The following is a 24,345-nucleotide window of genomic DNA, read 5'->3' on the forward strand; positions in this document are numbered from 1 at the left end:
GTGTTTTAAGCTAGAAAAATGAGAAATCAAAAGATTTATATTTGATTAAGAGGCATATTTTAAGAGGTCCCTAGATGTAAATTTTCTTAACTGCTTCCAAACAAACAAAACACAAAGTAATGCATTTAATTTGTTCTTACACTTTTACTGACATTGACTTATTTAATGCATGTCTATTTGTTGTACTTTCTTTTTTAAATTTTAATTATTTATTAAAATGTTATAACCCTAGTAAAATTGAGAGCGACCAATCAAAAAATTGAAATTTCTAGAAACAATTTTTTTAAAAAATCACTAGACACGAAACTCAATGTTTCTAATTTTTTTAACTTCCCAATATTAATTGAATATGAAAACTGGAAACATTAGTTCCTTATAGACTAATTATTGTTCCCTATTTTTTAATCTTTTAAACTACTTCAAGTAAACTACCTCAACAAGAAGAAGTGAGATGTTATAATGTCATATTAGATAAAATGTACTTTTATGCTTTCTTCAATTTTAATTATAAAAAACGCAAAATTAAAAAATCACTTTGTCCCTCTTATCCACATAACGGCAATTTTAACGTCAAAACAAATAATTAGACTCCCTTTCCGTTCTTTTCTCAGCGACTTAAATTTCCTTACCTGCGATAAGCTAGTCGATTCGAGCTCCCTGCAAGCAGCTAAAGGATGACAGAACATTCAGGGTTCCAAAGAATCGACAGTCATTCCAAATAAGTGTGTATCGTTTAAGGCCAAGAAGACACTCGAATTTTAAAAATGACGGAGCTAATAAAATGGAACACTCACCATACATCTAAGGCTTTTTGCTTTCAACTGCAAAAGCCAGAATCCAACTTTGGAATAAAAATGAAATCCAAAGGCAATGCAAGGGTACTTAATGCACAGTTATTGTCAACTAGATGTTTTTGCAGAGAAAGCAGGGCCCGAATGGCCACCCTATTGAAGGAAGGAGGAAAAACAATGTGGGTATTAATAGCAGGAGCCATTCTGTGTTTTGGTCATCCCGCTTACATTAATTCTGCGTATGGGCAGGGTTTAGATTTGGGCTACACTTCAGAAATGGCGGATAAGTGCAACGAAGAAGAGCTAGCAAGAAATGCAGGAGGACCAGAGGAAATTGTAGTTACCAATGAGGGAATTGTGGAAGAAGCTTGGAGAGTAATCAATGAAAAATTCTTGGATGCTCGCCACCATAAGTGGTCACCTGAATCTTGGCTTGTATGCATCTTTGTCCCTTTCCTTATAAATATTTATTTCACTTTTGAGTATTTGCAGAACTGATAGAACAATAATATTCTAATTATGGAGTATCTTTTAGTTTGGAGAATTCTTGGGTTGATGAAAGGAATATTACCCAAATCAGTTTGATGGTCTGTTATAAATCTCTTTTTAAAACTTTTTTATTTATTTAATCAAGAGGATTGAATATGTTAAATAAAAAGAATTCATTAGACCACTCGCTTTCATAAATTGCGAGGCTTAAACTTTTAAGAATACACTTCACTTCAAAATTTATAAGACCTCCCGCTCTAAAGTAATCTTATAAAAAATTCTCAGCAGCACCTGCTGAAATCTTTTAGTAGGAGTGCTGCTAGATTTTTTAGGAAGCCCCTATTCATGGGACTTCACTATCAGTCATATATTTCCTTGAATGTGACGCAAAAGGGGAGACACAGTTGGTTGGTTGTCAATAAATTTATGTATATTCAATTGAAAATTTTCCTTAACACAATAATTATATACTGTCGCACATTTCTTAAGAGCAGGAGATGTTGAGAAATTGGACAATTTCTCTAGTTTGTAGTCAGGATAAAAAATACTACTGTAGACAGGGAGGCACTGTGCATTGCTTTTGATATGAAGTTGAGAAGTTTTCGCTAAAAAGTTAAAAACTAGACTTAGGCAAATGTTTGATGCAATTTGTAAAGCATTGCTTATCCGGTAATACCAGTACATTCTTCCTCATTCAATAATCAACCAAGGGCCAGTGAGTGAGTTCATTTTTATTCTGAAACAGTATTACTGCTTGCATCAGTTGTACACACTCACTTGCAATATGATGCTTCTTTCTTTCCATACTTGGAAATGTCCAGGTGAGCGTGATACACAATTTATCTTGAAAAGTATCCAATTTACTGACAGCAGAGAGCATTCCCATGCTAATTTTTTTTTTTTGGAGATTACAACAGCAGGTTCTGTTCAACGGTAGACCTTAATTTATTCTGGTTTGAAGAATATAACAACTTTTAGGAGAAATAAAATATTTTCCATTGTTTGGCATTTTGGACTTAAGGTATTTCAGATTTTCTTCGTCGTTTATGTTTTTTGAAAATGAACTAACTTCACACATGATTTTATTCATGCCATGCTCTGAACTTACTCTTGATAATTGAAATAGTCAAAACTTTGTTACGTTTTTGTTTTGTTTAGTAAAATAACTATATATATTGTTCACAGGTTTTACTGTCTAATATGGTATAACTTTTATACCGGATTATGCAATTTTCAGAAGCAGAAAGAGGAGGCATTTAGGAGGCCTATTCAGACTAGGTCAGCAGCTCATGACAGTATAAGAAGAATGTTAGCAACCCTAGATGATCCATATACACATTTTTTGACTCCAGAAGAGGTACTGCTTATTTTTGTTAATTAAAAAAAAAAATGTTTTATACCCATGATTTTTTTGAAACATTAATTTGGCAATTGTAGTGTTTCCCGAAGTTCATGTAGATCAATTTTACATTAAACATATTTGGCAACTTCCCAGCAGGTAAAAGAAGTATAAGATCTAAAATTCGTCAAAAAGGGAACAAAGCCAACTCCATGTTTGGTCACCCATTGTTTATTATAATTGTGCTTTTAGGTCTTCATGATTAAGTCAGGATACAGTACCTATACACATGTTTTGCCACAATAGATACAGTTTCCAAAAGCAAAAATACAGAAACTATTACTTGTAATACTCTGAATATGAAATTTAATTTACTTACAAGATTCAAATGTTAATGGCTGTTCACAAAAGCTCCTGAATTGGCTGTTGCAGATTAATAATAGTATGATTCTTCACAAAGATGTTTGAATGATTAACGGAATGCTGCAATCCAAATGCCACAATATTCTTATGGCTGTGAGTTGTGACTACACAATATCTAGACAGATAATTAATCGGCCTCCATAATAATATAGTTTATTACAACTGAAAGAATTGATTTGTCATGAAACGATGGCTTGCATATGAGGCTTTGGCTTTATGAAATCTGATAACAACAGTAATTCAGAATGATGCTGTGATCAATTAACCATAGCCACAATTGGTAGAAACCTCCTTCAAAGATAGCAATCAGATTTGCTAATGAACAGAAAAATCTATTATTTTGAAACCCTTATTAATATCTACTAGAAATTTAGTCAAATTTGCACAATGGTGATCTTCATGTGAACTCACTCCAAGGAATTGTAAGTTTTTGCCCTCCAATTACAGAGCTAGAGGTTTTTTGTCCATATGCTAAGTGAATCAATGTTCCATGCTCCAACAAGAAGTAACAATTAGATAATAGGATGCTCCCTTCTCCTTGCTTGGCCTCTTTTAAATAGAGTTTTCCTTCTAAGGATATACCGCTTTAAATGGCCTTGATTAATATTCCTAAATATTAATCCAAGTTACCGTTTCGAGTTCAGTTCTAAGTTCGGAGTTCGAGAACTGTTTTGCAAGTTCATCAAAATTTTGGAAAGGGGTTTGGGTTCGTTAGTACCAAAACATGTAAAAATTATATATATGCAAATTTATGAAGCATGAGTTAAAATTAGAATGTAACATAGTAGCATAAACATATTTAAACAACAAAACCACCATAAACTTGTAATCATAGTGATTAGACCATCATATAGTTCAAGTAACAAGTTTAACATCAAAGATTCAAATCATTAAAAATAAATCATAGCATCAAGTTCAAGTATCATTGTTCAACTAATGGAATAAAAATATATTAATATTCAAGTTCTTCAATATTCATCTTCATCTTCTTTTTCTTCTCCGGCATTAGTTGAGCTAAGGCCAATGGGATCAGCAGCAGCAGCAACAATGGTATTGGCATCAAAGTCATCATCAAAATCATCTAGTGTAAGTTGAGCAGCAGAAGCATCCATGTCCGCAACCTCTATACTTACATCCCATTTCTTTGAATCCCCTTCTTTTATTCTTTACTCTTGTGCAAAAGAAGGCACATGTTGTAATGCACTAATACTAGGTTCTCTTATTTTTTTGATTGCAACCTATTGTGCTTCACCGAGTGGATGAAAGAATAGGTGCTCCAATTTCTTTCTGATGTAGAAGAACTAGCAACCTAAGAAAACAACACATGGTAAACAATTAAAAAAGAATTAATTCAATCCTATAAATTTTTTCAAATTACTTTCTAGTCATGATTGTTTTGAAGATAATGTGAGCTAATTTTTTTGTTAAATAAAACTTACTTGTGATGTAACTTTGATTGCAAGGGGCTGCAATGTTTGGAATCTTTTGCCATGGAGGTACCACCAATTATGAGCATCCTTCCTTAACTGATGATGAAGAGCAGCGTTACTTAGACCTCTAGCATTCACAAATTTTGTAAACTCATCTGTGATAACATCTCTCATATCATTATCAGGAAAGAGTTTTCTAAATGCTACCCGGTACCCGTTAGACACATCTATATCTCTATAGGGTGGCAAACCTTCCTGGTAGATCACAATATTGAGAGCTATAGCATTTGGGTGTCAAGGCATAGGCAAACAAATGTAGGGGAGTGGTCATTTTGTTCCATTTTTCAACAATAATTGCTTGCAATGTTTTGAAGGTGGTCTCTTGCGGATCTTGCTCCTTGTCATTTATAATTTTCTTGATCTTCTCAAGCATTGAGTCTATGCCATCAAAGATCTCTCCAAGGCAAGGCCTATCCGTGTTAGTGTACCTAAGCATGCTCATAATGGGCTCAACAAACTTAAGGAGATATTCCACATGTTCCCACCATGAGTCAGCCAATACCCTTTCCTTTATTTTGTTTTCCCTATCAATGTTCTTTTGCTTTCATACACCACAATTGTGGCTGATTACCATACTTTGAAGTGCCTCTCACTTGTACAAGTCGTCTCAAGATGATTATATGTGATGCAAAACGGGTCTCAACAACCTGTGACATTAGTTAGAGCAAAAAACAACAACTATTAGATACATATATTTAGAAAAGCACATACATTGCACAAGGAAACTATAAAAAATAAAGTTGTCAAATATTAAAAATTAAATTACTAACTTGAGTTTAAGTTCATTTACCTTCAGGCTTTAGTACCTCCAATTTTGAGTAGGTTCTAAAAAGTGATTGAGTCATGTGGTGGTTTGTGACAAACATTTGGATGTCCTCAACCCCTTCATACGTTGTTTTTATCCACTCAATTTGGTTCCCAATCTTTTGGAGCATAAGATTAGGTGAATGGATGGCATAAGGTGTTCAAAAAATATGCTGATATCGCTCTTCAACCAACAAACCAGCAGCTCTAAATTTTTTTGCGTTGACCGTTATGACTTGGACAACATTTCTAGCACCCCCTTGTTCAATGGCCTCAACTAGAATATTAGCATAAATGACCCATCTTCTTAGCCCTCACAATCCACTGCGTTTAGAAACATTGTTCCCTTAGGAGACACTGTAAGGACATTGATCAAGGGACGGTTCCTGGAATCCTTCCACCCATTTGTAACAATTGTCACCCTTGTCTCAACTCATGAGTCCTTTATTGGCTTCAATTGATTTTCAATCAGCCGGACCTCTTGATCCAACAAGGTGGTGCTTACTTTCTCAAACCTAGTGCCATAATACCCTCTTGGAGCTTCATTGGCACCCCTCAACATGTCCTTCCAAAATGGAGAGCGAACAACATTAAAGGACATCCCATTTGCATACAGGCATCTTCCTGCCTTAATGTCAACAATTTTCCGACTCTTATTTTCAAAAGCAGTTTCTAGTGGTCCCTTTCTTTTGTGTGTAAGGGGTACATATTTAGTCTTAGCGTTCATTGTAGTACTAAAAAAGGAGTGGTCTTATACCATAACATCTTTGGGGGGAGGGGGGTTGCATTCCCTTTGGTATTTTCTTACTTTTATTGCTACTAAGTTCAGTTGCCCTACGTCCTTCTGTCTCTTCTGCTTCCTCATGCTTTTCAATATATTTTAACACAGTCTCATTTGGTATAGGAACACCTTTTTTGCAAGAGCATTTCTTGACTCCTCTTCTAGTCTATCCACACAAATGACCTACCACATGATAATAAGAACTATTTCTTTCTACACTACAACCTTGACATCTCCAACGGAATGCACTGCCTCCTGGAAGGGGTTTTATAATATCTACATACTTACCATAGAGAAGAATCAGAATGGGGTTCTATTCTTTGTTCGGTATTGCCTACTGATGAAGAGGTAGATGCCATTCCAGTTCCTTTTCCTATGGCAAGAAATTAGATACATGTTCATTTTATAATTTATATACAAGAAAATGAAAAATTCTATAAAAAATGGAAAGATCTTATGAAGAATGAAAGATAAATGAAAAAATAAAAAAAACTAGGAAAAAAAACAAAGCAAATGGAACAAGAACTTACCTTTTCCAACTATTGTAAGCTTGCATATGTGAAGGAATGAGGCACAAACACTTGAAGAACGCCCACAAATCAATCTTCAAACTCTTGGCACAATCAGATTCTTGCTCAACCACTTATTTGCTCTTCCTCGAGAGAAATTAACTTGTTTCAGAACTTAAAATGACAATGAGAGGCCACCAAAAGCAATTCATAACAACCTTTTAGGTTTGTGGATGCCAAAATAGCATTAAATTATGCAAAAAAATCTGTTTTTAGCTATTTGCGCGGCCCAATAATCAGGCGGGTTCAAAAAAAGTGGACCTTGCCTGAACTAGAGTTTGAACCGAACCCGAACTTTGAACCAATTCGAACTTCTGTTGGTCTGGGGGGGAGGAACCATAGCTTAAATAGAGATTTTCTACAAACAAAATGCCAGCATCATTGGTGTCAAGACCGTAACTTTGCTTAAATAGAGATTTTCTACAAACAAAATGCCTGCATCATTGGTGTCAAGAAGAAATGGACATTTCAAATTGAATATATAATGTCTATACTTGAAAAGCATTCTCTGAAATTTGAGCTACCTAGATTTGAGTATTTTGTCTCATTCGTAGATAACTATAGTAGTAGGACATTTGTATATTTCTTTTGGGGTAAATTTGAGGTTTTTAGTTTGTATCTTTGGTTCAAAGCTTAAGTGTTTGAGGATTGATAACAACAGTGAATTTTGTTCAGTAAACATTTGCTGGGTTTTGTAATAACCATGAGATTGAGAGATACAAGACAACTCCATGCACCCCACAACAAAATGGAGCTGGAGAGTGGATGAATAACACATTAACGAAGATGGCTAGGAGTATGATGAGTGGTGTTGGCCTTGAACAAAAGTTTTCGACTGAAGTTGTAGCCATTGCATGTTATCTATTTAACATATCTACTTTTGGGGCTTGTTGAAAAGACACTCATGGAAGTGTGTTTTGGTAGGAAGCCCTCAATGATACATCTTAAGCCTTTGGTTATGAGGCTTATGCTCATTCACCGAGTGAGAAAAAGATCAAGGTTGGAGAACAAGGTAGTAAAGTATATCTTCCTTGGCTATGGTGTTGGTGTGAAAGGTTACGAGCTTTGGGATCCAATTGTAGAGAAGGTTCTCCAAAGTGTAGGTGTTTAGAGCCTCTCACAATTGATTTGCAACCAAAGAAATAAGAGAAACAAGAAAAAAGAGGTAGTTCAGGTACTACCTACTTCAATGAAAGTTGAACTATGTACTCCTGTTAGAGTTGACGATGAGGAGAGCTCTAACAACTTTGAAAGTTTCGATGAAGAAGGAGAACTTCAACCTCAACAGTTGAGGAGGTCTCCTCAAATTAGGAGGCAACCAAAAAGGTTTGGATATTCATTGTTGGACTCTAGTTGTAGGTTTGCTTTGATTGCTAACCTGATGAGTCTGCGACAGTTAAAGGGGCTATGGGTATGCATGATGCGGATTCTTGGATGGAATCCACAAACAAAGAATGGATTCATTAAAAAAGAGTGTTATGTGAGATTCAATGCCTTTTCCTAAAGGATGGAACCCGTTGGATGCAAATGGATGTCCAAGCCAAAACTACGTCTTATGAGTGATGATTATGACTATGGCACTTGTTCTTGATTATGGTAGTTTCTATGTTGAATGTGCTTTTCTTTAAGCAAAATGGCCATTATGGACGAGATAGGTGTTGGTTCTTCGAAAGTTGCTATGTGCAACATGTCATGCGATTAATAAGTTGTTTTTGACCCCACTTACCTCTTAGGCATAGAAGTTGGTTCTGGAGACCATGGGTGCCCACCTCTTTGCGCTGAGCTATATATAGATGTTGGTGCCTTAGTTGATTTGATGAGACAGGTTGTATACTTTTTGAGTTGTTATATGTTGATGAAATTAGTCCAGAATTCTTTGTTCTTGTGTCTACTCCTAAAGGGTATAGGCTCTATGCTATTATGAAGTAATTGGAAAATATTTGCTTGTTATTAACTGTGATCAAGAGGTCAATTTATACAAGAGACTGAACGATGTTTCCTTAAGAAACAATAGTAAAGAATAGAAACATTCTATTCTAGAAACAGAAAACTAAATATTAGAAACATTCTAATATAATATTTACAGAAACATTCTAATATTTTCAGAATATTACAATAGATAACCATTAGATACTAAACAAAGATAATAGAAACTATCTATTATTGTAATACCCTCCCTTAATGGTTAATCCATCCATAGCATGAAACTATCAAAAAGTGTAAAAGGTCGATTCTGTCTGCTCAAGGTGCTCCACATTGTTCTCTGTGGGCTACGAACCAGATTGCTAAGATAGGGCAGCTAAGCGCTTCCGAAATTCAACCTTCATGTGCCCAAACTTGTGGCAATAGTTTCATTGAATGTTTTTCTTCCGGGAGCCTTCTGAATTTGGAGTAGAGGATGTTTGCTGAGAAGATTGCTGAAACTCGCCTTTATCCTTTTGAAAGGATTTTGCAACAAAGGCTTGCTTTGTGGAGGTGGAGCTTGGGATGGTACTGAATTGTTGTTTCCATCGATCTTGCTGAAGCAGAAGTGAGCAGAGATCAGTAATTTCAGATCAACACCAGTAGAAGTGATGTTGAGACTCGATGAAGTGCTCGTAGACTTGGGCAAACTTTTTAGGGTTATGACCCTCCTTCATCTTATGACCAATCACAAGCAACTGATCACAGATTTCTTGAATCCGATTCAGGTGAGTCTAGAGCAATGTGCTCTCATCCATGAAAATAGAAAATAGAGTGTTTTCAGGAAGGCTCTGCTTTTATCAGAAGTCTCATGTAGATTCTTGAGATGTGCCCATATCTCGGTAGCTATCTTGCCGGATGGAATCTGAGAAAGTTGTTCATCTGCTACAGATAATTTTAGAAGCATCACCGCCTCCTTATTGTTCAGATCCCATGTGACCTGATCAGGTTCAGGTGCAGTCGGACATTGTGTAACTCCAAGAACAATTTGGTTGGTATCTTGATATTCGAAGATTGCTAATATCTGCTACTTCCAGGTGCTATAATTTTGGCCATTGAATTTTGCGTTGCCCTCGAGCATAATGTTTGTCAGAGATGCCATGGCACATTTTTCAATGAAAAATGTGAAAATCAGAGAAGACACCTTCTCTGAGGCAAAAAACTGGAAAACCTAGAAAATTTGGAGAGTGACCTAGAAGAGAGCTCAGAAAACCCAAAAAGAATATGTTAGTTTTTGGATCTGCTGGCTTGAAAATTGAGGCACCTAGAAAAAATGGACGACAACCCAGTTGAGCTCTCGAAAAATCCATCAAGAATTTATAATCAAATATTTTTTCTAAGGTAAAAAATTAGGGTGTCAAAAAAACCCTAGTTAGTAGCCATGACAACTCGGATTTGTAGAAAAATAGAGTTTTGGAGGCCAAAAAATTGCAATCTAAGGTTGCAAACAGCCGAGCTAAGGTTGTTTTTGGCTTGGGAAACCAAAAATGACACCAAAGATGGTATCTAGGGCACGCGGATGGGAGAAACCAACATCCAAAAACTTGAAAAAAATGACACTGTGTACACACGTTTGCTGGTTGCTTGCTGATGTGCAAACCAAAAAAGACGCCGCCAGAAGGTTAAGAGAGCAGATTTGTCAAGAGGAAAACTCCAGATCCAAGCTAGTTTTTTGAACGCATGAGATGACAATGACAAAAACACGCAATTCTAAGGAAAAAAACCGCGATTTTTGAGACGCACATTTCAAAGGAAAAAATGACTAGAAAAAATTGAATCCTCATAAGAAAAATCCACAAAACTTGAATCTGCGAAACCCTAACTGAAAATTAGGTATGAATAGAAGAAATCCTTGAAAAACAAAACCCTAAATAACTCGAAATAAATTCAAAAATTTGTAGTAGATAATTTCGAAAGAAATTATAAAATTTTCGATTTTTTTTGTAGTATTAGCTCTGATACCATATTATGAAGTAATTGGAAAATATTTGCTTGTTATTAATAGTGATCAAGAGATCAATTTATACAAGAGATTGAATGATGTTTCCTTAAGAAAGAATTGTAAAGAATAGAAACATTCTATTCCAGAAACAAAAAATTAAATATTAGAAACATTCTAATATTTACAGAAGATTACAATAGATAACCATTAGATACTAAACAGAGATAATAAAAACTATCTATTATCGTAATATGTACTTTGTATTTGAAGTGTTGTTGCTGCAATTCAATTGAGCTTTGTGTTTTGTAGTGTGGGTTTTTTCTCTAAAGGGTTTTTCCACATGGCTATGCATTTATTTGTTAAAATCTGAAATTTATAGGTGTTTCTAATCTATAACAGTTAAAGGGGTTGTAAAAGGTTTTTTTTGCATTCACTATCTTGTTAGATTTTGCATTTGGAAGCATTATTCCGCACTTAGCTTCCTTCTAAAAACAAATTATTGAATGAAGTTTCCAAAATAACTTCAAAGCCATTGGCTTGAAAACCAGGTTCTTTATTAAACAATAGACTTCTTTTGAAGAACTTATACATCATAGAGGACTCTACTACTTCAAGTAATGGGAACCAATTGTGGCTTTTTTGCTCAGTATGCAAGGCTCTTTGGCAATATTTGAATCAAAATACACATAAGGGTTATATAGAGAGGACAGTACATTGTTAGTTTGTGATATGGGTCTTATGCATAACTACAATGAGCTAGACCAAATATTGTCGCAACCATCAACTGTTAAATTCATGGACATATGTTCTTTCAAGAGGTTCTTATTTATCTAGAGGACATACTGAAGTTTTGTCACTAGTAGCACAAGGAGAAAATCTCACAGGGTAGCAAGATTTGACTTTATATCATTGTAATTTCCTGAATTGAATATTTGATAACATTATTTTTACTTAACAAAACTCTAATTTTAATGGCTATTCGCAAAGCTCTTGAACTGATTGTTGCAGATTAATAAGTTTTACCAGAATATTTTGCTTTCAAGTATCAAATGACTCCAACAAATTTCAAACATTAATTATTAACTCTCTTATGGAAGGGTATGTATCTTCACAAAGATGATACAATGATTAACCGAATGCTGCAATCGAGATGCCATGAGATCTTTTGGCTACAACTACAAAATATCCAGATAAGAAAGATCAGATAAATTTATTAATGTCCAACAAAAGAGCACAAAGCAAGTCCCAGGGACTGCCGAGCACAAGAAAGGTGACCGACCCAAAGGAGGGACACCTACTAATGCCCAAAAAGGTTCAGCAAAAACAAGTAACAGATCCCAAAGAGAGAGAGAGGTGGGGGGAGGACTCCAATAGGGAGAACCCAAGACCCCACTACAAAAATTGCACTGCTGACAAGAACCTAAGAACCAAAAGATAATTTGAGGAACAAGTAAGGGAGGGTGTGAACCACTTCTTTCGCTTCCTTTGAGGGGGAGAAGAAGAAGAGGAGAGCTGCTGCAAGAAAGAACTCAACTAGGGATCCATGAGTGGAGAGTGGATGGAAGGGGGGTCAAGGTTATGCTTAGAACCACACCCAAAGTGAACCACAACAAAGGAGGTAATAGGCTGATGGAATGGCGTGGTGGCATGATGTAGGTGTTGAAGCTATAGTGAGTGGTCCCTGAGCCTAGTGTGACCTCTTGAATACACAAAGAAAGGCACCTCTGATCGATGAACCGAAAAATGTTGAGAGGGACTAGACACCTATGATCTCATAGTAAATAGGGCAGTGGAAGATGAAGTGCTCCTTAGTCTCAGCCACATTGCTATTGCATAACTGACAAATCCTGTGCTTTGTAGCCAGTTGACGGCTAGTCTCAATTTGAAGGCATTGAGAGCCCACCATGAAGGAACCAAGAGGGATCCGAAGGGCATGCACCTAGTGATGGGATAGGCGAGAAGGACAAATAATGAATTCGTCCTTCAACTTTTAATAGTGCTATGCATAGAATGCCATCAATGGGTGAAGCCCCTTCTGGAAGTTAACCTAAGTAGTGTGAATATACTTATTGCATATGTTCAACTCCTGTCTAGATGGGAGTGTCAAGAGAGTATTGAAAAGGAGGGAGATGATCCATCCCAATTCCTATGGAGCTGAGGAGGGTTGAGGCCCCAAGAAACTAACAATGAGCCTAGCTCAAAGGAGCCAAGTCGACTACATAGAATTTATTAATTGGCCTTTAGAATAATATAGTTTATTACAACTGAAAAAATTAATTTGTCATGAAACAACTATGTTAATGAGGTTGCCATTGTATAAAATCTAATAACAATTACTCTAACTCTGGACATTGCTGCGTGTTGTCCTGCATTTTGTCACCACAAAATGTAGGTAACAATATGAAACTTTTCCAACTTAGTTTCACATTTCTTTGAGTTAGTTCCTTATTTAATTTGATAACATTGATCAACCAATTGACTCTAGTTGATGTAATAAATCTTTTTACTGAAGGCTTTCGTCAAATCTTTTTTTTTTCTTCTGTTTGTTGAGTCTTGCTTGATTTTTGAAGCCTTCAACGTCATTTCTCATTTTTGAGTGTGTGTTTGTTAGCTTTTGATCTTTTGATTTTGCTCAAATCATTGCTTTCAATTTTTCCTTCGATTTGGTCTATTTTAGGGCTTAGTCGGAGTTGGCAATCAAAAGATATGATCATTTTAGTGCCCAAAAGTGAACTCTCTATGTGCAACTGCATAATTTAAAAAATCATGTTATATTTTAATGTTGACATTCACTTTTTGAAAAATATAACTTAAAATCACTTTATATTATGTTTTTAAGTTATTTTTATCATTTAAATTTATCACTTAAAGTAAGTATAGAGTAATTTATGTTATATTTTTAAGTTGAGTTGCTTTTTAACTTTTCACTAAAGTGACTATATTAACTATATAGGTTGATTTATTTTTGGAGTAGCTTTATGTTTTATTTAAAACATATAAGTTAAATATTACCTTTTGAAATGATATTTGCTCATAATATGTTAATTCTATTATGCAAATGTTATTTTGACCCAATTAAGTGATATTTCTTCAAAATTCAATTAAATATGTGTTTAATTGATCATTTAAATTGTGCAAAACATGTCTTTCAACCCATTTGCATGAAAATATGCAACTTCCTCTAGAGACCATGCTTTTGAACTAAAGACATGTAACTTAAAATATGCAATGGGCCTTCTAGAGTGAAACTTGCATATTTGAGTGTTCTTAAAATATGCAATCACCCTCCAAGAGTGCATTTTGCACTAAAAGGGTTATCATAACAAGTTTTTAAAATATGCATTGCTCCTCCTAGAATGCGTTTTGCATCTCGAGGGAAAATGCATGTTTTTAAAATGTCATTGCACTCCTAGAGCGTGTTTTGCATAAAGAAGCCATTCCATCTTATTTAAAATATGTATTGCTTCCGCTAGTTTGCGTTTTGCATCTATTTTGTGCATTGGCAAAGATAGAACCCGTTTTTGAAGACTCAAGGGCAGACAATTTCATGTTTTCTTCCTCCAAGAGAACCTTTTCCATAAAAAAAGCTTAGATCTGCCCATATAATGACTTGAAATCCATTAGAAGGTCGTTTTTGCATATTTATGCATTCCCATGCATTAGGCATTGGAATCCATGCAAAAACCAATGCAGATTTTGAGGTTCTAAAGCCAAGTTTTGAAAAAAAAGCCCAGATTTGGGGCTTTTGATCACTTTTTTTCCTCCAATACAAGTTGTTTTGGCCTTGTGATCATTGTGTTTGCTATTGAAGAACACGTTTTTGCCTTCAGATGTCAAAAACACTTCATTTCATGTCCTCTATGAATCACGTTTTTACAAAAATGCCCAAAATTTGAGAGTTTAGCACCATGTTTTTGGTCAAAGATGGAATGTTTTGGGGTTTGAATGCATATGTATGCCATCTATGAACACGTTTATGCATTCCCGTAGCAAAAACACCTTGTTCTATAGCATTCAAAGCTCATGATTTTTGTTAAAAACATCCCAACACTTGTTTTTTTGCAAAAACGTCTCATGTATTGGTTATCTTTGACCACATTTTTGGCATTCTCATGCCAAATTTGACCATTGAATGCTCATTAAGCAGCCATTACTTTCAAGTGGGGAGGAAGTCAAATAGTTGTTTGTAAATCCGGATTTGAGGGAGAATTAGTCTTCAAGTCTATTAATCTTGCTATTTTGGCTCTTTGATCTCCAAGTAAGTGGGCATTTTCAAACTTGTTTATAAATTCATGCTTATCTTGCTATTTTGTTGCATATTTTAGCTTGATGTTGCACACTTGTTCATAGATACGCCATGAAAAGTGTATTTTGCCTTTAAATATGTTGAAAACTCTCATTTTCAAACATTTGGATTTTCCCCAAACTCCAAATTCGAATTTCCACTTGAAAGCAACTTTCTTATTGACATGTTTGAGTCTAAGATCAAAGGTATGTGTATTTTATGCTTGTTTTTGTTGTTTGTTTGTTTGTTTTCTCGTTTTTCTTCTTTTGGAAGAAGTTGCAAGTTCTTTCCAAGAATTAAGTGTGTTTCACTTCGCTCCACTTCCCACTATTTCATGCAAGTGCATCTTTTCATTCCACATCCATCATTACATGCCATAACACTTTGTGTAATGTCCCCAATTTTGTCGGCATCAACGTTTCAGGGATTAGCCTATTATTGTGATCCTCTTAGGCTAAATTATTGTGGATAGAGGGTCTTCTATAGCAGAGGCTTGGGTTGGGAGGGTCTTATCTTCTCTACATTTCAGTAAGCTATAGGTTGACTTTCGTTTGGCTCAGATTGGACATCGTTTGGGCTTAGTTTTGTGTACTTACTATTTGTGGTAAATTGGTGTTGATCGAGATGGACCCTTCCTATTTTTGGAAAGTGCATTTGGTCACATGGAGAAATAATAGGTATGACTCCTATTTTAGAGGACATATTTAAATGATGAGTATTTTGGGAGTTATTATATTTTTAGTGCCCAAATTATTATTAAATATTAAATGGCTTATTATAAAGTTATAATTTAATTTTATAATTTCACTTAAGTTGGGAGTTGAGTTATCATTGGAAAGTGCCATTTATTAATTAGTTAAGCCAAGTCAAGTGAGAGAATTTAGAGGAAGCTTCTAATTAATGTTGTGTGGTGAAGCTTCTTATTAATGTGAAGTTATATTTTGGCAACAAAAGGGAATTTGGAGGTTATAAGTGCAAACTCATTTCATTGGAAAAAGCACACTTGATTATTTATTTGCTTTTGTTGCCTTTAAGGCTTTTCTGAGGTTCTTGATTTTGTGCCCTTGTTGAGGTATAAGGGTTTAATTTTGAAGTCTGAAATCAATTTCCTCATACTGTGCTTATTGTGGCTTGAGGAGAGAATTTGCTGGTGTTGTCTCCATTACCACTGCTGAGGTAAAGTGGATTGGTTTGTTGCAGTCTTAATTTAGAGGGCACAATTGTTGCAGCTGAACAGCTGAGTTATTGTGGTTAAGCCTGCGAATTATTCTAATTTATTTGTCTTCCATGTCTGATTTTCCTGTTGCTTTGGAAGGAGAGATTAGTGCTGACATAAATTGTTTGGAATCAAGAGAATTTGCTGCTGTTGTTTAAATATTTAAATTCTGGGTGCCAAAGATCTGGAAGGTGTTGTTACATTTTGCGTAAAGCTTCAATGATCTCATTCTTGGAGATTTCTGTTGTTGGATATCATTTCTCCTGAGGTCTTGGACACTAAGACATTATTAATTTTGGGCTCACGTGTACATCTGATCAAAGGCACTGGATATCTCTATATTGGTCGCTGCCTATACATCTATCTAGACAACCATATCTGCTTATATCAGAACAACATTACAGGTCAGTTAGTACATTTAATTCTTTGGCATCATGTTCTTGTCAATAGCTGCCTAGGAATTGGTGAATTGGATGTAACTCAAAGGGGAAATTGAAGGTCTGTTGGAACTTCTATCAAGAGCTGAGAATTTTCTAGTCTTATCATCATTTGTAATAAACAGAGTTAGTTTTCATGCAGCCTTCAGAATTGATACATACTGAATTTCCATTGATTCTAATTTTCAGAGCTGGAAAATTAGTTGTAATTGATGCTTTTGTATCATTTCCTTGTTAGAAAATCCGAAACCCCTAGAAACAATACACTTGAAACTATCAGAGTATGCTTGCAAAGTGTTTGACGAAATGTCAAACATCTAAAAGTAGAGTAGTTGATAATTTGTTAGAGTTAGAACTAGTTGGGGTTCTTACACTTTGTATCTCATTCCCCATGCGATTAGATTTAATCTCACATTCTATCCACACTTACACGTAATCTCATTCTTCATTCCCACTTACATGCATTTTCATCCTCCAAACCCAATCACATGTCACAATTACATGTCATTGCATCTTGAGAACCCGTTTTTGACTAAAGGTCACTCTTTGAAAGTCAAAAGTCATCATTTGCATGCAATCCCATGTGCTCAACCTTCATCCTTTAAAGCATTTACACAAAAACCCATCATTGCCCATATGCAATCCATTCTTCTAAGTTTGACTTTGGCCCTTTCCATCCAAATACATATGCTTTCCAGTTCATTTTCAGCCATCATATGTGTTTCATAAGTATCTAATCTATACTTCTAGCACTCATCCCTCGTGGATTCATCATTGTAACTCAAATCCCAAAGTTTTCATGGATCCAATCTCTTGGAATATGTTTTCATCTTCATGTTGTGGCACACTTTTCAAGATATGTCAAAACTTCTAAAGAACAGTAACATTCTGTCAAGATAAGATAAGATAGATAAGATAGTGATATTAAATTCCAACAAGAGACCAACAAGGGTCTAAGGGATTGAAAGATACAACAGTACAGAGAAGTAAAGTAACCAGCAGGAGCACCAAATGGTGACCGGAAAAAGAGCACAACAAAAGGGAAAAGAGACAAACAAAAGGAGGAGAGAAAGACCATTAGTCCTTTCTCGATCCAAAGAAATCCCATATGGAGGTATAAGGGCCAGGATGAGCAAGGGTTTGTGTCTGACACCGTCTCTGTCTTTGCCGTTGCAAAACTGTGGGGGAATGGTGCTGTTGTCTAAGGAACCCAAGCCGAGGTCTGACTGATCTGGTGTGTTTGGAGATAGACGGGTGGGGTCGTTTCCTACCCCGCGTGGAAGGAAAGAAGTTCGTGATGAGCTAATCCATGGTTTGGTGCTGAGAAAACCTAAGCTATAAGGTGTGATCTCTGAGCTGGGAGGCCTCTTGGAGATAGTGCGCCAGACACCTGTAGTCAGAACAACTAAAAAAGGCCGAGAGGAATCTATAGTTTCTGAATAAGTAGTAGAATCTACCTTTGATCTCATAGTAGATGGGACACCTGAAGATAAAATGGGTCTCCGTTTTTGTTTCTGATAATGTGCAAAGGCGGTACACCCATTCATCTCTAGACAGGTGGTGATCAATCTGGCAATGGAGTCGGTGGGCTTTGACTCTAAACAATCCCAAGGTGATGTGGAGGGCATGACACGAAAGGTGGCTCAAATAAGAGGGGCACAAAATGATACCATCTCGAATCTCAAGAAAGTGCTTTCAGTAGAGCCATCCGAGGGCGTAACCCGCCAGGGGGATTGATCCAAGTCATGGAGATGTACCTCCTATAAATGTCAAGTCTGACATGACCGTTCAGCTCCTGCTGAAAGGGGAGGAGGTGGGCAGGAGCATCCAACATAACTGGTATGACGGAAGATGGTCAATGTCAATCCCGATTGAGCTCAGTAAGATAGTGGCCTGGGTGTACCAAGAGTGAGCCCTAGTTGTCCCTGATGAGCTGGCTATGTTCCGTGAGGAGCAGTAAGCAAGGTATGAGTATATGTGTCGGCCCTCCAATGAGTCTGTGAAGCCTCTGAGGCGGTGAATGAACCAAATCAAGTCGAAAATGGCCCTGAGCTTGAAAGGATGAGCTCCAAACTTGGCTAGAACAATGTTGTGTGGGGTGAAATGGTGGCAACGGATGATCCGACTGAGGAGTAGTGTCTGCACCAGCTCGATCGAGGCCCAATCAGAGTCAAGAAGAGACGGACCCGATACCACAGCCTTGTAAAGAACTGTGGGTCTGATTAGAGAGTCCATGAGAGAGCTTGGATTTAGTGTCCTGGAAGTGGTGTCGGAAGCACTATATCTCAAGGAGGTCAAGGGAGCCCATCCCCTTAGCCACTCTAGGAAGGTGGGCTGGTCTCATGCTGAAATGGGAGCCGAAAAACTTGACCCCCAGATAAGTGTATGAAGAGACAATCTCAATCTGCTGACCTTGGAAGTTGAAATGGAGATGTGAAGTCTTCAAATAGTTGAAGACCATGATTCGAGTCTTGCTCAAGTTTAGCGTCAGCTGGCACTGATCACAGAACAAAGCAAGTCTATCAATAATCCTCTAGAGCCCCTCTGGAGTTGAGGCCAGGAGGACCACATCATCTGTGAACAAGAGAATGGAGATCATAACTTGGTGCAAGTAACAACCATCCTCGGGGAGCGAAACCTCACAGAGGAAGGACTTAAGCTCATCAATATAGATGCCGAAAAGTGTAGGGGAAAGTGGACAGCCCAGCTTCACCCCAATGGTGCTGAAGACATGCTTCAATTCTCAAGAACAAATTATTCACGCAGTCTCCACTTTCCCAATAGTGGCTTTGGAACTTGAGTTCGTGTGAGAATGCGCCAAGCACTTTTCTTTAAAAAAAGGAGTTAAAGGTGCTGATAGAAAGTTGATTTGAGTTTATATCCGGACACCACCGAGAAGATTTTCAAAGTGTCAAAGACTCTAGTTTGTACTGGTCTACAGAGGAGAATTCATGACAACTTGAATGAGGAAAAGCTTGATCACATCAAGATTTCAAATGACAATGGATAATTCATCAAAGAGAGTTAGAGTCTATCAAAAGACACAACACCATGATTATCAAGGTGAATGCAGTGACACGAACTACTTGAACTCCCGATCCTGTGATCATCTGGGATAGCATCGCCAAGTACAAGGCCCTTAACAACAATCCCTAGGATTGTTCAATTCTCTTCCGTCTTCTTCTTTCTTTAGTTTTCATGCTTGTAGATTGGAGAGGATGTATTGCATGAAATTGTGTAATTACATGTCCTTATGATATGTAATCCAATAATTTCTCTTGTTAGTTAGACCGGGTGAAAGTTGGTTGAGTTGCTCCCACTTTTTCCTCCATCTTTTTCTCAACTCCTTTGCCTAAGTGCCCCCTCATTATAAAAATCATCTTTTTTTGTATGCAAGAAAGCTCTGCCAAACTTGTGCACGCATAAATTTGATTGTGTAGTACTAATTTGGGAGAAAAGTGAATAAAAGAAGCAATTGGATTCAAAGCTTTGACTGGAAGCAATTGTAATAGAGAAAATTAGAAGCTTTAATTGTAGTTTGTACCTATTGTCTTTGATTCAAGTTATTATTGTGTGTTCAATAATAAAGCATAGTGATTAAGAATCAATTGGAGCTGAAGCTTTGACTGAGAGCGGTTGTGTTAATACATAGACTAGAAGCTTTGACTATAGCTTGTGTTACCATCTCAAATTCACAAAAAGTAGTTAGAATTTCGTTACTTTTGGAAGTCTTTGCACCCTAATGGTAGTGATTTTTCTTATAAGTTAGACAAACATGACTTAGAGACAAACTGGTACGCTTTCAATCAGTGTTTGAGTTGGTTTTGGTTTGTCGGTATCATCGTTTACAATTATAGATAGAAGTGTAGTTAGAGGTTTCATCTTGCCCATTACTCACTCCACGGGTAAGTGGATTCTTTTCTGAAAGATAAAGAGGAAAGAATATTGGTAATACCCTTTCAAATCTCTCAACTTCTTGCTTACCTTGAGTTGATACAAGGAACGGTGAGAAGGGGGAGCCTTCCCTTTAAGGTAGGAGAGACTCTATCTCACACATTGTGGCTGGTCTACCTATTTTGTGACTGAATTTTACCCAAACTGTCGGTTGCAAAGTATCCGACCAACACTGCGATCAATCAACCATGGCCAGACTTAGCAGAAACCTCATAAAAATGTAGCGATGTAAATACCAGAAGATTTGTGTTTGGAAGTACATATTATCTAGATGGGAGTAATTAATTAATTGGCTGACAGGATAGTATAGTTTAGAACGATTGAAAGAATTGATTTTTCATGAAACAACTGCTTGAATGAGGTTACAATTGTATAAAATCTAATAACAACCACTATAACTTAGGACTATGCTTTTATCAATCAACCATGGACACAATCAGCATAAACCTCATTAAAAGATGGCGATCAGATTTGATGATGAATAATAAATGTTATTAAATTTTATCAATATCTACACAAAAATTAGTCAAATCTGTGCAATGGTGTTCTCCATGCAAAATCACTCTCAGGGATTGTGGGTTTTAAGCCTTCTATTCCAAACAAAAGTTTTTAGTCCTCCAGATAAATGAATTGAAGTTCCATTCTTTAACAAGGAGTAGAAGTAGATAATGGAATAATTGCTCAAAAAATATCTCCTTGTCCTTTCCTGGCCTCTATTAAATCATGCATTCTTTCAAAGGACATACCTCATTAAATGGCCCTTGATTAAAATCTTGTAAATTATAATTATAATTTCATAGTATTACACGACTCTTCTTGAATGGTGAAAATCCTTTTTTTCCTTGTTTTTGGAATTGCATTTCTTGTGTGGGATAATATCATTTCCTGTGCTATGTATAATGGGTGTTGGGTGCTAATTCAATTTATTAGAAGAATTCATGTTTTTTAAATAGTGGGGAATTCTACTTTCCACATTGTAATACAGTTCAGTTTTTTAAGCCTATCATATCTTTGCCCCAATTCCTTTGGAAAACATCAGTTCAAAGATGTGTTCATCTTAAGATTTTATAAACATAGAAAAATTATGTTTTACTCAAATGTTTTTATTAAATATTGTTCTCTCTTTTGATGTTCCTTGGCCATTTTGGTAAGGGGACAACTCCTATTTGTTGGGCACTTAAGCGAATGGGGGAAACATTCTGTTCTTAACTCCCATTTGGGGGATGTCTCGAATAGCCAGGACAACCCCCAAAATTTCTATTGTTTTGCATAATTGTTGACATGTAATTATGTATTCTTTCATCCTTTAAAAGTTTCTCCTTGTAATGGAAAGTGTTCGAATTTACAACTGAGAAATAATTGCTCAGTTACTTGTTTAATGAGTTTACACCTTGATTCTACAAATAAGCTACTCCTTTTATATCCATTCTCACATGGATGATGTGTGTCTTCTTTTTGGCAGTTCACAAAGTTGTCTCGGTACGATTTAACGGGAATTGGCATCAACCTAAAGGAAGTCTCCAATGAAGATGGCATATCCAAGTTGAAGGTTTTAGGAATTATCTTAGGAGGTCCTGCTTATTCAGCTGGTATTAGACAGGTTATTAAATGACTCGTGATCCATTGTTTGTCATAGGTTTTGTGCTTATAAAAGAATGCTAACAAATAATCTAGTCTATTTTTATTATGTGATCTATGTCCATCTAACTAATTTATTTTCAGGTGGCTGTGTAGAAAATTTGATTTTAGGCAATTAAAAATTTGGTTACTAATAGATTTCACATCTTGTTTATCTACATAAAAACGAATTCCTAATGATTCAGTTTCAGCTAAAGTTTAATTAAAACACATAAATATTTGAATGAATTAATTCTGACAAGTTGGGTGTATGCATTGTTATTGATCATATAACTATCCATGCTGTTATTATAATTATCAGGCACAATATCTTCATACCATTATAGTTGTGGACTAACATTGACCTTGCCAATGAATGCTCTTTGTTGTTCTCATATATCTTTAGCAAACCATACAAACTCTCTTTGTGAAAATGACATTATTAGTCACGCAGTTACAATTATTCACATTTTTGACCATCCTAGTGCTGATTTACAAATGGATGCATGTTTTTGTTTATATAAACATACTTTTTGCCAATACGGTGATCCTAGATTTGGCTTGTAAATAGTTGTTTGCTGTTCTGGTTAGTGGCTATTAGCGACTCCTATCATTTCAGATATTTCAGTGTTTGTGATTATTTGTTGTATTTACTAATATGTGTTTGTCCATTAGTATGAACTCATTACATTTACAAAATAGGTCATTTTTCAGTAGGATAAAGCTTTCTAGTTCCCTTTGGAACCCATTAACTTGCTATTATTAATATATGTTTGTCCACTTGGATGAACCCATTAACTTGCAATTATGTTTTTAGTTCTCGGTTGATCTGGTTATGGAAAGGTCCTTTGTAATCTCTTATTTGTGTTTTCCTCTCCTTTGTAATTAGCTGATTATCATTTCATGGTTTTAGAGCATTGATCTTGGTTTTGGCGAAATTTTTATAATACAATTCAAGAATTTTTTAGAAGTTCTTTGATCATCTTTTGGGAAAATTGTGGGTTATTTTTCACTGTTAAAAGTGCAAGGTTTTTTCCGCTTTTAAATTGCAGGCTTGATAGAACCAAAGCAGGATTGAGCAATTTGGACGATTTTCAAACAAATTTGTTGTAATGCCCAACCGTATTTTTCTTTTTTGTTACGATTGCCAAACTCTTTTATGTTTGTTTCATGCAGAGATATTTATTTTACAGTTAGATGGTATTGTTTCATAACTTAGATTATCGATAAATCGGTAATAATTGCTTAATTGACTTCATTTCATGTATTGTTTAACAATTATCTTTTCTCGTGAATTAATGGTGTTTCAACGATTCCTAGTTGCAATTGTGATTTCTTTCATTATAATGTCATATGATCTGATGCATTATTATATCTAAGCATTCGATGTTGACTTGTGTTTTATTATGATACTTAACCCTTACTTGCATGTGTATGGTGTGCGTGTATGTTTTATGTTTCTTTCTGATGTGTTTGATGTGGTTAAGGGAGGGAATCGTAGTCACCTGCTAGTCGGGATCTACACGATGTACGACTCCCTGCCATTGCTTGTTTAGTTTAGATATATTTATATACATGTACATGCTCGTCTTTTATGCAGGATGTAGGTACCAGACATTGACTTCCTTGAATTGCCAGGATGAGCATGCCCAATTACAAATACTCAAATGGTGAGAACGGGAAGATAATGATCAGGTCCAATCCCAAACATAGCCTAAATACTTGTCCTACAAGGAGGACTTGTAACAAACTGTCTACCCTTTTTAAAACCTGTGAGTCTTTTGTGCGTATGTGGTTTAATTCTTGTTTGAGATGATTTTCCTTATGCATTTCTTGAGGTTTGACTTTGTGAATTGCGTGACAGACTAGTTATTTATGATTCTTGGATTGATAGTTGATATTGATTTATTAAATGTTATTTAATTTAAAAATGGAAAAATGTTAAAATAGGGCGATTTTGCATTAGTGTTATTAAATAGATTTTTAGTTAAATTAAAAGATTTAATTTAAAAGTCCTAGTTTTAGAAAACTAAAATTAAAAAGATTTAAAAATTAAATATTAAATATCAAACTTTAATTATGGTGTTGCATTATTATTTAATTAATAAAGATTTAAAATTAGTGACATTTAAATAATGCACTTAAGTTATCTTTATTAATTAAATAATGAATAAATGTCTTTTATGAAATTTATTTTAAAGAAAAGTGGAGCAAAAAAAATATTTTAATTAAAAAGTGAATTAATT

General features: G+C 35.7%; 1 protein-coding gene across 2 annotated transcripts in view; it reads left to right on the forward strand.

Annotated features, from left to right (window-relative positions):
- The first annotated feature begins 537 nt into the window (after positions 1 to 537).
- LOC149566313 (Peptidase S41 family protein) overlaps positions 538 to 24,345 on the forward strand; it is a 317,692-nt gene continuing 293,884 nt past the window's right edge. Inside the window, exons 1-3 of one of the 2 annotated variants that reach the window (XM_089819719.1) lie at positions 538 to 1,226; positions 2,518 to 2,637; positions 21,945 to 22,082. In XM_089819719.1, the coding sequence (XP_089675845.1) occupies positions 765 to 1,226; positions 2,518 to 2,637; positions 21,945 to 22,082 (720 nt within the window). In that variant the 5' untranslated portion in view covers positions 538 to 764. The remainder of the gene's footprint in view (positions 1,227 to 2,517; positions 2,638 to 21,944; positions 22,083 to 24,345) is intronic. The other variant, XM_089819720.1, reaches the window with a different exon arrangement.

Source organism: Cupressus sempervirens, chromosome 3 (genome assembly GCF_028749045.1).
Source record: "Cupressus sempervirens isolate cs-2001-9-10 chromosome 3, ASM2874904v1, whole genome shotgun sequence".
Classification (NCBI taxonomy): Eukaryota; Viridiplantae; Streptophyta; class Pinopsida; order Cupressales; family Cupressaceae; genus Cupressus; species Cupressus sempervirens.